At 30.1% G+C, this 11,914-nt stretch overlaps 2 protein-coding genes across 11 annotated transcripts; both read left to right on the forward strand.

Annotated features, from left to right (window-relative positions):
* The first annotated feature begins 633 nt into the window (after window positions 1-633).
* LOC110656656 (cell division protein FtsY homolog, chloroplastic) lies at window positions 634-4,200 on the forward strand. Of its 8 annotated transcripts, none has more exons than XM_021813536.2 (12): window positions 634-933; window positions 1,037-1,141; window positions 1,267-1,340; window positions 1,446-1,504; window positions 1,750-1,787; window positions 2,120-2,240; window positions 2,351-2,419; window positions 2,501-2,601; window positions 2,969-3,037; window positions 3,251-3,313; window positions 3,388-3,536; window positions 3,646-4,200. In XM_021813536.2, the coding sequence occupies exons 1-11, from the start codon at window positions 634-636 to the stop codon at window positions 3,499-3,501; spliced, it is 1,113 nt and encodes a 370-aa protein (XP_021669228.2). In that variant the 3' UTR covers window positions 3,502-3,536; window positions 3,646-4,200. The 8 variants fall into 8 exon arrangements, with proteins under 8 accessions (XP_021669228.2, XP_021669229.2, XP_021669230.2 ...); XM_021813537.2 differs by having other exon boundaries at window positions 3,915-4,200; XM_021813538.2 differs by having other exon boundaries at window positions 2,519-2,601.
* Window positions 4,201-7,314: 3,114 nt separating this feature from the next.
* LOC110656655 (uncharacterized) lies at window positions 7,315-11,879 on the forward strand. 3 transcript variants are annotated; one of them, XM_021813534.2, is made up of 7 exons: window positions 7,315-7,533; window positions 8,073-8,442; window positions 8,599-8,692; window positions 9,239-9,360; window positions 9,465-9,614; window positions 10,382-10,480; window positions 11,507-11,879. In XM_021813534.2, the coding sequence occupies exons 2-7, from the start codon at window positions 8,122-8,124 to the stop codon at window positions 11,561-11,563; spliced, it is 843 nt and encodes a 280-aa protein (XP_021669226.2). In that variant the 5' UTR covers window positions 7,315-7,533; window positions 8,073-8,121; the 3' UTR covers window positions 11,564-11,879. The 3 variants fall into 3 exon arrangements, with proteins under 3 accessions (XP_021669226.2, XP_021669225.2, XP_021669227.2); XM_021813533.2 differs by having other exon boundaries at window positions 8,101-8,442; XM_021813535.2 differs by having other exon boundaries at window positions 8,107-8,442.
* The last annotated feature ends 35 nt before the right edge of the window (window positions 11,880-11,914 follow it).

Below are 11,914 nucleotides of genomic sequence, written 5' to 3' on the forward strand. Positions count from 1 at the left end.
GTGATTAATTAACTTAATTAATCACACTTAATTATTTGAATTAAATTTAATTAGATGCTAAGTTGAAAAATTTTAAATTCCACCCCCCTACTTCATTAATTTTGCAACAAAGTCTATAGGTATCTTTTTCAAATTTTTAATTTAATAAATCATTTATTCAATTTACATATTATATTAAATATTTGAATTTCTTATTAAAATATATTGAATACGGTCAATAAATTTAAGGTATTATAATAATATATTAAATTAATAATTAAATATTTAATTTAATAATAAAATAAATAATACAATAAAATAAATTTATAACATTATATTTATTTCAATAATAAAATAAATTATATGATATATAACCTTATTAGTTATTTAACATATCAACACCGACAACTAAACATAGTTTTACCAAACATTTAATATAAATCAGCAATTATCAGCTATAAGTTATCAGTTAACAACTAATATTAACAGCTATTAGCTAACTATTATCAGCCGTATCTAACGGTTAAAATAAACTGACTATAAGATAATTGTTAAAGAAATGGGAACAAGGGCCCAGCCCATTTAGAATGAAACGACGTCGGGTAAGGCAATATATCCGGATAGTGAATTAGAACTCTCAAGGGAGCTTCAGAAATGGGAATGGCTACTCCAGTTCATCTCTCCCTCCTCTCCAAAACTTCACCCTCACACCTAGTCCTGGCATTCCCTGGAACCGGGTCCATTTCTCACAAAACTGCCCGGTTTAAATGCCTGGCCAGCCAGAGCGGGTTCTTCACGCGACTTGGCAGATTGATAAAAGAGAAGGCCAGGAGTGACGTGGAGAAAATCTTCTCAGGATTCTCCAAAACCAGAGACAACTTAGCTGTAATTGACGAACTCCTCCTCTACTGGAACCTCGCCGACACCGACCGAGTCCTTGATGAACTCGAAGAGGTTTCGCTTTAATCTCTTTTACTTGCTGCTCAATGCAAAATTTCTTCGGGAGCATGTCAGATTAGTGAGATGCAAAGATGGTTTTTTTTTTTTTTCAATGTAGGCTCTGTTAGCATCTGATTTTGGGCCGAGAATCACAATTAAGATTGTGGAGAGCTTGAGGGAGGATATTCTAGCTGGGAAGCTCAAATCGGGTAGCGAAATAAAGGTATTTGGAACTATAATGCTTGATTGAGTACAGAGGATTTTAGCATCGACAAACTGATATTTGCCTCAATTAAGAGCTTCAGTTTTTATTATTTGTCGTATGCATTTGGGTTGTACTCTCTGTAGGATGCTTTGAAGAGGAGTGTACTTGAATTGCTAATTAAGAAAGGGAATAAGGCTGATCTTCAGCTTGGATTCAGGTTGTGGGTATCTTATTTTATTTTAAATCCCCCATTTTGCTCTTATTTTATTATTAATTAAAGGTAGGTTTTAATTTGGAGTTGGTATGGGTACATATTATGCAGGAAACCGGCTGTTATTATGATAGTTGGTGTCAATGGAGGTGGGAAGACAACGTCTCTTGGTAAGTAAAGACAACCTGAGGTGTCCTTATTTCGATATTCAGATTATACATTTTCATTATAGAGCTTAAAGGCATGCCACTTTTGCATCATTATCTTAAAATTGATGTTAATGGCTGTGATACAAATTAATGTTTGAAAATGAAGGTCCTTAGCTTTTCCATGTCCCATAGTGTTTATGTCTTTAAGCTTGGCAAGGTTAAAGATTAGAAAAGAAAAATGATGATCTCATTGTCTGCATTTGCAGGAAAACTGGCATATAGATTGAAGAATGAGGGGGCAAAGGTGAATATATTGTTCTTTTCCTGGATTTTCTGCAAAATTATAAATTCCTTGCAAAAAAATTGCATAGCAAAGACTATAGTTTCATTTATGAATTTGGTCACCATTCAATTAACCTACCTAATCCAAGAAAATCTGTATATTTTATAATCACTGAAGTTAATATATCAAATTCAAATCCCTTTATTACAATTGACTGTCTATTTAAAAGCAAACTCAATTTATTTTACTCGGACTGTTAGTTTGCCCATTGTTTTTTCTATAGTGTCCGAAAGTATATACCTTATTTGCAAGTAATCAATACTCATTTGCTTCTTTTTATGATACTTTGCCAGATATTAATGGCAGCAGGTGATACATTTAGGGCAGCTGCCAGTGATCAGCTGGAGATATGGGCTGAAAGAACTGGATGTGATATTGTTGTGGCTGAGAAGGAGAAGATCAAAGCATCATCAGGTAGATGGCTAAGAAATCTAGTGAAACAAATTTAGATTTTATCAATCTGTGAAAGTTTAGCTTACTTTGTATAACTACCATCATATGATCTTAAAGTGCTTTTTGGATAGTTCTTTCACAGGCTGTAAAAAGAGGGAAAGAACAAGGCTTTGATGTTGTATTGTGTGATACATCAGGACGTAAGCATGTGAAGCTTTGATGGTCTGCCGTCATTAGTTTTATGAGCTTTCCATTCAGTTTTACTCCAGAAAAAAAAAAAGTTGTACCTATTTTTTCAGGTCTTCACACTAACTACAGCCTGATGGAAGAGTTGATAGCATGTAAGAAAGCTGTAGGCAAAGTTGTTCCTGGTGCACCTAATGTAAGCTCTACTCAACTATTTGAAGCCTTCAACATCATTATGATCCTTGAAGCATTTAAATATCTCCTGTAGAATTCAATAGGTTTGAGCAGATTGTAGAATATTGTATTCCAATTTTCTTCTTCTGTATTGTTGGCTTTTATCTCCAATAGTACTTTTTGCAGGTAATATACAAGTCGCTAATATGATTAAATTTTAGGTGTAATTATAATCTTTCTATGAATCTTCTGCTGTCTAGCAATTCTGTTTCCATCTTGATTTTAGAGACAGTAAATATAGTTTTGATCTTTGATTACGAGAATGCATTTGAATAAGTTGAATAGTTGTTTCTCTGTTTGGTATCCCAAATATCTAATTTAATTTGCAGGAGATCCTTCTAGTGCTAGATGGGAACACTGGTTTGAATATGCTTCCACAAGCAAGAGAGTTTAATGAAGTAATATCTCCGTCCTTTGCCTATTCATAAAAGATGGCTTGCTATACATTTTTTCTGAAGAACATTTTATTTTCCCTGTTGTAATTATCTGTTATGTAAGCCAGTGAGACTTGTCAATGTATGCGTGGCTGCTTCGCTTGGGTTTGATGCATTATTCTTTCTGTTAGCGAAAAACATCATGCATAGTTGTTTGACATGCAACTTTCATTATAGGTGGTTGGAATAACTGGTTTGATTTTGACTAAACTTGATGGTTCTGCTAGAGGTGGCTGTGTGGTATGCTCCAGTTTCATTGGTGTTTTCTTGTTTCATGATTTGTCAATTAGTGAGACTCTAATTTGCTCTTGCAGGTAAGTGTTGTAGATGAGCTTGGCATCCCAGTAAAGTTTGTGGGTGTTGGAGAAGGTGTTGAAGACCTACAACCCTTTGATGCTGAGGCCTTCGTCAATGCCATATTTTCATGAGGTCTCAAATGTGGCAGATTACATGACAAAATTAGGTACAATCCTATTTGCAAATGTTGTTTAATTGGTGCTGGTCCTTAATAAAAGTAGTGGGGTTGGTTTTTACTGAAATTTTTTTCTCTCTTTTTCCTCCCTGTTCTCAAGTGGATTATGCCTGAAACAATTAAATTGTATTGTCCAACTTTCTGCCGTCCAACATGTCTGTCTCAAGATACGGCCTTTTCAGAGAAAGTCTTCCAACCTGTTACACCATTAGATCTATCAAATGTTGGTTTTTGGGAAATTGGTTTAGGTAGGAATGGTTGATGAACTTGCACGGCAATTTAACATGAACTCCATTGTTCTGAAACGCAAGGACAATTGATCAGGCGATCATTTCCAAAGCAGTTCTTCCTTTGCCTCCTGTTTTGCAGAGCAATTAGTCTTGCAAGTTGCTGAAAGTTCTTGGCTAAACGACCGGACATGACATTGAGATCTGGAAGACTTTTCCGTGAGGCGGACAACTGGGTTTGCAGATCCCTTAGTTGCATGTTAGATGCTGTTGTTTAGATCCCATACGCCATTCTTCTCCTATTTTCACTCGACAGATAAGGCATGAAACTATATTTGTCAAAGAAGGTGGAGTGAAACTTGTAGCTTTTATCTTGTTCTTGTAGCCTTTTTTTTTTTTTTTAAATATAATTTAGTTTTATTATTTTATTTTTAAAGTGATGGTGGTAGAATTAAGTGAGAATTTAAAGTTGAAAGATCCTTTTATTTTTACTTTTATTTGTAAAATATAAAAATTTATACAAAATTATAAATATGACCTAGGGCTTATTTGGTTGAAATAAATTTCACAAAATTAAATTTCAGTAAATTTAATAGAATTTGAAATGTTTTGTGAAATTTGTATAAATAAATTATTTTGACTATATTATTCTTACTAAAAAAATTATTCTTATCTATTAACCTAATCCTCTCTCTACCTTCTTATTTCTTATTTATTTCTCTCAGTGGATATATATATATATATACTGCCACATAAAATTATGTTAAATAACAATTTATTTATAAAATATAATTAATTAAGTTTTATTGTTTTTTATTTTTATTAATTATTTAATTATTTTAAACTATAATTAAATTATTAATCATCTAATTATATATATGTAAATTATAAATTATTTAATAATTATTTTCTTAATATTATAATGAGCAGTATTATATAAGGTAAGTTGTAATATGTTAAATATATTTATTATATATATTTATGTTTATTATATATATTTATATTATATGTAAATAATTTTTTATTATTTTTATTATGAATCTTTAGTAAAAAATTTAAGGGATAAAAGTTTAGTTTATATAAAAAGTAGTAAAATAAAATCTGGAATAATTAATAAAAATTTTAAAACATTATTTTATATATATATATATACACACACATACAGCGGGTCCCTCTATGGATTTCAACTGAACTTTGCCTTTACCTTTTTAGGGCCTGTTTTGTTTAACTGTTGAATACAACTGATAGCTGTTACTGTTAGCTGATAGCTGATGATGGCTGTTTTATGTTAAATGTTTGGTAAAATTATATTTAGTTGTTGCTGTTGATATGTGAAATGACTAATAAGGGTATATATCATATAATTTATTTTATTTATTTAAATAAATATAAAATTATAAATTTATTACATTATATTATTTATTTTATTATTAAATTAAATATATAATTATTAAATTAATATATTATATTATTTAAATAAATATATAATTATTAATCTTTTATATTATAACATTTATTTTATTATTAAAATAAGAAAATAATTATTTTTTAAGATAATTAAATAATTTTAAAAATATAGATAAAATAATAAAATAATTATTATTGTTAATAGAAAAATTTATAATTAATTTTAAGTTTTTAGATATAAATAAATATTTTATATTTTATGTTATTAATAAAAAATATTTTAAGAAAGTTGAAATACGTTAATTAAAATATTAAAATTACAAATAAAAAAATAAAAATATTAATAATATTAATTTTCAAGTTAAATAAAAAAGAATAATATGGTCAAAATAAAAAATAAAACCAAATCACCGATGAAAATATCTATTTTTAAGCTTGTCAAACACTATAATTTAACCTGCTGGGTGTCTATCATCACATCACTCAACATGTGTGAAACCAAACACCCCCTTAGTCTTCAAATGTAATTAGGAAATAAGTTCAATTTACTCATGTACTTTATAAGAATGTTTAATTTAGTTATTTTTAATTTAATTTATTTTTTTTTTATTTTTAATTTAAGTTTAAATTAGCTCATTGATATATATGCATCATTTTAGAAGTCTCAATTTGCCCTTTGTATTTTTTAGAAATGTCTAATTTAATTCCTTTTTAACTTTTAATCTAATTTAGTCAATTTATTTTTTATTTAAGTTTAAATTGGCTTAATATGTAACTCATTCACCATTTAATGTGTGAGTTGTTTTTTTTAATATTTTTAATGATAATTACTTAGTTAATATTTTTTAATATTAATTAAATAATTATAATTAAATAATTTTTTTTTATATTTAACTTTTTAATATTAATTAATAATATGAAAAAATAGTAGTTTATACTTTTAATTATATTTGATTATAATTTTCTAATTTTAATTAAGAAAGTGAAAATATAAGATAATATTTTTTATTTTAAATAATTAAAATTAATGATAATCATAATTTTTAATTTTAATTAATTATATAAAAATATATTTTTTTATTATTTTCAATTTAATTATTTTATTTTTAATTAATTAATGAAAATATAAAAATAATATTTTTTTATACTTCATTTTAATTATTAATATTAAATAATATTATTTTTATTATTTAATTTAATTAATTATAAAAAAATAAAAATAATATTTTAATATTAAAAAATAATAAAATATTAAAAAATAATGGCGAGTACATGTCAATCGGATCATATTAAACTAAAAATAAAAAAATTAAATTAGATCAAAAGTTAATAATAAATTAAATTAAATATTTCTAAAAATTATATAAATAAAATTGAGCTGATTTAAAAAAAATAAGATAATATTTTTTATTTTAAATAATTAAAATTAATGATAATAATAATTTTTAATTTTAATTAATTATATAAAAAATATTTTTTTATTATTTTTCAATTTAATTATTTTATTTTTAATTAATTAAGGAAAATATAAAATAATATTTTTTTTCATACTTCATTTTAATATTAAATAATATTATTTTTATTATTTAATTTAATTAATTATAAAAAAATAAAAATAATATTTTAATATTAAAAAATAAAAAAAATAATAAAATATTAAAAAATGGCAAGTACATGTCAATCGGATCAACTTAAATTAAAAATAAAAAAAATTAAATTAGATTAAAAATTAAAAATTAAATTAAATTAAATATTTCTAAAAAATATACAAATAAAATTGAGCTGATTTAAAAAAAAAATAACTCTTGTATTAAGTGGTTTGTGGGTTGCGCTTGCACATTAAATCAATTTGAATTTAAATAAAAATAAAAAATTAAATTATACTAAAAATTAAAAATAAATTAAATTAAATATTTTTTAAAAAATACGAGATAAATTGAGTTTATTTTCAATATAATTACGCAATTAAAAAAAAAAAACAAGGAGGAGAAAAAATAACGGAACGGTTCTTTCAAAAAGTTAAAAAAAGAAAAGGTCACTCGTTTCCTTTATCCAGCTGGGTGGCAGTTATAAGTGGGCCCATCATTGCGTTGGAATTAATCTGACGGCCTTAAGCATTAGATTGTATTAATCAATATCGTCGGAATTAGCGTACCTCAGAACTCTTCTTTGCTTGGTTTTCGTGTATGGCTGGTTGCAACCGCGAACGTTGTAAAAGAGCACCAGTCTACGGAGGATGGACTGGTAGTTTTGCCTAATCATAAAACCCCCAAAATTCACATCAAAACCCTAACATCAACGTCCATAACTTCATCTGAATTTTTTTTCCAATTGGGACATCGAATATTTGGAAGGTAAGTAAATAACAAAACTTTAATTCACACTCTTCCCTTTTTTTTTTCTTCGTTTTACAATTTGTTTTGTTGCTTTTTTTTTCCCTGTTTGGTTCCCGAGAAGATACTAAGCTAATTGTTAGAAATGAGATTTCTTGAGTTTCCATCTCTATTTGCAATTTTTTTTTAAATTCTTGAAACGCTGATTATTTACTGAAAAAGCAGTGCTTTTTTAGCAGCGGAAACGTTCCTTGTAGACTTTAGTTTTTGGTTCTTTCTTTGGTGCTTTAGGAAAGTTGGAGTATGACTCTTTTTTTTCCATTTCTTTTTTCTTTTGGAGGAGGGGGGGGGGGGGGGGGGTGGTGCGGCGGCGCGGGGCGAGGGATTCTGAGAGTGCGTCGAGAATCTTGTTTCGTTGAGTGCGTTTAGTTCTGGTGTGCCGCCTTATCCATTTCAATCCATAAGCAATACTAACTTGTTTGGGGAATTTGTATTGTACCCGTGAATTTTGTATTTGAAGCTATTGATGCACAGATAAATGATTATCTTTTATAATACAGATTCAGCATTGATATTTCACGTATTCAGTTTCAGTTCTGAAGTTGGAGAATGTTGATGGGACGAGCAGAGGGTCTATCAGAACCTGGATCATCAAGGGATCACCTACTTTCTGATCCTGAACCGGAGTTTGATGATGGTGATGATGGATCTATTTCTGAACAGATATTGTACACAGCTTCGTTCGAGGAACTTGGAGAAAATACTTTGAAGTATGACACTGTTATATGGGTTTCCATATCATTGTTGCTGGTCTTAGCTTGGGGAGTCGGTATCCTTATGTTGCTATATTTGCCCGTTAGAAGATATGTGCTTCAGAAGGAGATTTCTTCACGTAAACTCCATGTTACACCCAATGAAATAGTTTATAAGGTACAATGTGTATGTTTCTGTAGGTTTCTCTCTCCCTCTCCTCTTATGGTGTTGGGTATTGAATTTTTATATCTTTGGTATTCATAAGAAAGAGTAAGAAAGAAATAGCAATTCTGATGCGATTGCCATTATTTTCATTATTTTACTTATGTCAAGGTTTCAAGGCCTTCATTCGTACCCTTTTGGGGAGTAACAGCAATTGAGAAGCGTGTTCCACTTTCCATGGTGATTGATATCATCATTGAACAAGGTACCAGAGCAACTTGATTTTTCTATGATCTATTTCCATTGGCTAAATTCATTTTACCAGTCCATATGCTCGATATATTGTATTGGTTAAATGGATGCACATTTTTCTTTCCATTCCTTGTTTCCTAGGCATATGGTCCAAAAGTAGAAGATATTTTCCCCCTCTTTTTTTCTTAGCCATCCTAGATCCTACAGTATATTATACTGTTCAATTATTAAACAGTATAATTGAACCCTTTACTGGTGTTCAATCATATTGGTTGCTATGATTTTCATCTACTAAAAAATTTATGGGCTTGTAGACTGGAAAGTTCTTGTTTGTTGGTTGTGGGGCAGATGATGGGAGCAGGGGAAGGCATTCAGCTTATCCCATGAAAGTAATTGCTTTTTTTTTTTTGGTCAAATATTATGGACTATATTAGCTTCTTAATTGGGTAAACTAATGTGAGTGGTTTATTCAATATGCTTGAAGTGCAAGTACACTGTCCTTAATGAATGCTATTTTATATGGACTAGTGATATACTTATTTATTGCTAATGCTTATAGGTTGCTTGCAGTCTGTTTATGGAATTCATACATTTAGAGTTGAAAGTATAGCAAGTGGAAAAGCGGCACCAGTAGATGAGCTACAAATTCAAGGTGTTGATAACCCTGCACTTCTAAGGAAGGTAATGCAAAGTTGATTCCTTGTTCCTTTAGATGTTGATTATTATTGAAACAAGATGAGCAGTGGATGTTAGCTACAGCAAATAGGTTACGGCGTTTCTTGCAGGTCATAATAACTGAAGCTGCAAAGAATATGCAAGATGTTGGAAAAGGCTGGAAACCTGCTACTTACACAGGGGAAGGGGAGAGTATGTCTAGAACAGTATCATTGAGTGAGGGACCAGCTGTTTTTAAATCACCCACCAAAAGCTGGAAGGTAACTTTTTAAAATGTTTTCCTATATTTTTGGATGTTACTTGTAACCCTGATAAAGGAAAGGCAATGCTCCTCCACATTCAAATACAAATGTGTAATCTTTCTGAAACATTTTCTAATTTTTCACTTTTGTGCCATAAATTAGGGTTTTTTATTTATTTGCTAAGCTACATTAGTTATGAATTTTAATTGTTTCTACCTAGTTTACTTGTTTATCACAATGCCTCTAGTACTCATTGTTGGCTGTGATTCTACTTACTTTTAGAGTTTAAATCATTTTGGGCTGCTTTCTTATGTAACTCAAAAGTGTGCCTTAAAATTGGTCCTGCTTCCAGTATTCAAGTTCACAAATTTATGTTATCTTATGGAAGTGATTTTAGAATAAGTAGTTATGTACTGAGGAAAGTTGGGTGCAGAAACAGTATCATACTTGTTAGGATGAACCTGATATTGAGAAATATCAACTTTCACAAAAGTTCGTTGGGGTTAAGTAAAGCAAACCGCTGTTTGCTCTTGAGAATTTTAGTGTAAGTTGCGCTGATTGTCCATAAGAATAATGTGGTATTCTAGTTTTCAAATTCGGCCTCATTTATCCTGGATCTAGTATCATTTTCTATTAGTCATCAGTGGTTGAATGTGCAACTTCCTTGAAGTTTGGGATTTGATAAAAGAAGGTATCCTGGAATGCAATTATTTAGTTAACAAAAGACAGCTACTTCTATTTAGATGGCTGGATGTTTAGCCATTATTATTATTTATGTTATGCAGATGACAGCTTCTCCACGCTATACATCTATGGAGCCTAGAAGTGCAGTACCTAGTGAAGTGTTGCTAAATAAGCTTGAAGAAGTCAGTAGATCAGTAAAGGTGCGGATTTTATTATATTTTCATAGGATGTCTGGCAAATGCATAGAAATAAAGGAGTTCAGAACATATTTCAGTTTAAATATGTTTTCATGTGGTCACTCCTGAAAATAGGGGCAACCATTCTTTTAACGCTTCATTTCCTTTTGAATGTGTTTTCTTGTGTTTATTCTTGAATATAGTGGTGAACATTTTTTTTTCACACTTTTTTTCAGTTAATTTTCTATTTTAATTCAAATGCTTTCACGATGTGCTTGTTGTTAGATAATAGTAACTTTTGCTATAACGCCTAATGATATTAAAAGCAAAATCCAAACCTTTCGCACATGTACAGCCCCTCCTCCCATTCTCTCTCTCCTCATCCTCCTCTTCTCTCTCTCACTACCCTTGCCGAGGTCCTTGATCCTTTTTCAGCTCCTCTTCTCCCCCTTCTCAAGATATACAACAACCAAGTAGATTGAAATCAGGTAGTTGTTTTAAAAGATTGTTTTCTCAACCCAAGTTGTACTTTTTTTTATAACTGGAATTTTGGCTGCTCAGTTTGCCAGTTATATTAATGGATTTGATGGAGGTGTCCACAAAAGTCAAAACAGGTGGTGGCCAACAGATGCCAGTTTCCCTCCAAGATCTTATGTTGTGTTATCAACATGATGACAGGGAATACTAAGCTGGATCTTCATGAACTTTTACTTATAATTAGGGTTTTGTATGTCTGGATTTAATTGAGAAACAATAAAATTACTTTATGGAATGCTGTTGGCCGAGGACTTAGGGAAGGGAAGGCTAAGCTGTGTTTAGGTGCCGAGGTATTGATTCAAGGTTGGGGGTAGATTTGATAAATTCAAAGAATTAGCTGAATTTGAAAATTTACATAAAAGGTTTGGTTTTTTCCCCCCTAATCAGTTGTCCTGCAATCAGTAAAAGAACGCTTATTTTCACATTAGTTTCTTGTTGACAGGAGAATGGTTATGTTTGTTTTCATTTGCTTTTTATTGGTACATAATGTGCGTTTATGATCTTCATGACCAGAAAATTGAGTTGCTAATTGAGAATTCCCAGACTGCCCCGGAAAGCAGCCAGGACTAAATCAATATCCAAGGTCTTTCCAGAATCCAATCATCAGGGTAGAAGCCAGTCTGGTTACAAAAGTAACCAAAGAAGTAGTTCCGTGGAGCCCTCGGGGAAAAATTGCGGTAACCGGCTAACAAGTAGGGCTGCTTGCTTCATGGATTAATGCATAGAATGCAATTAGGATTTTTGTTTCCCTAAAACTTTTTAAACCTGGGGTATCGATTGGCTTTTCTTTTCGTTTAAGACAATTTTCATATGTATTCTTCTTACAGTTTTGATGTTGTAGAGAATTCTACCATGGGAATGTTGCTAACTTCCATTTTTTTGTAAACTATCTGCTTCCAATGTGTTGATCTACCTAGCACA

Source organism: Hevea brasiliensis, chromosome 9 (assembly GCF_030052815.1).
Source record: "Hevea brasiliensis isolate MT/VB/25A 57/8 chromosome 9, ASM3005281v1, whole genome shotgun sequence".
NCBI lineage: Eukaryota > Viridiplantae > Streptophyta > Magnoliopsida > Malpighiales > Euphorbiaceae > Hevea > Hevea brasiliensis.

What these genes read in the sequence shown, in the direction of transcription:
- LOC110656655 (XM_021813534.2), top strand. Translation starts at nt 8,122, where the DNA reads ATGTTGATGGGACGAGCAGAGGGTCTATCAGAACCTGGATCATCAAGG. An exon ending in ACCCTGCACTTCTAAGGAAG is followed by an intron (nt 9,361 to 9,464) that starts GTAATGCAAAGT and finishes CGTTTCTTGCAG; the next exon opens with GTCATAATAACTGAAGCTGC. An exon ending in CACCCACCAAAAGCTGGAAG is followed by an intron (nt 9,615 to 10,381) that starts GTAACTTTTTAA and finishes TATGTTATGCAG; the next exon opens with ATGACAGCTTCTCCACGCTA.
- LOC110656656 (XM_021813536.2), top strand. Translation starts at nt 634, where the DNA reads ATGGGAATGGCTACTCCAGTTCATCTCTCCCTCCTCTCCAAAACTTCA. An exon ending in ATTGTGTGATACATCAGGAC is followed by an intron (nt 2,420 to 2,500) that starts GTAAGCATGTGA and finishes AAAAAAAAAAAG; the next exon opens with TTGTACCTATTTTTTCAGGT. An exon ending in TTGTTCCTGGTGCACCTAAT is followed by an intron (nt 2,602 to 2,968) that starts GTAAGCTCTACT and finishes TTTAATTTGCAG; the next exon opens with GAGATCCTTCTAGTGCTAGA.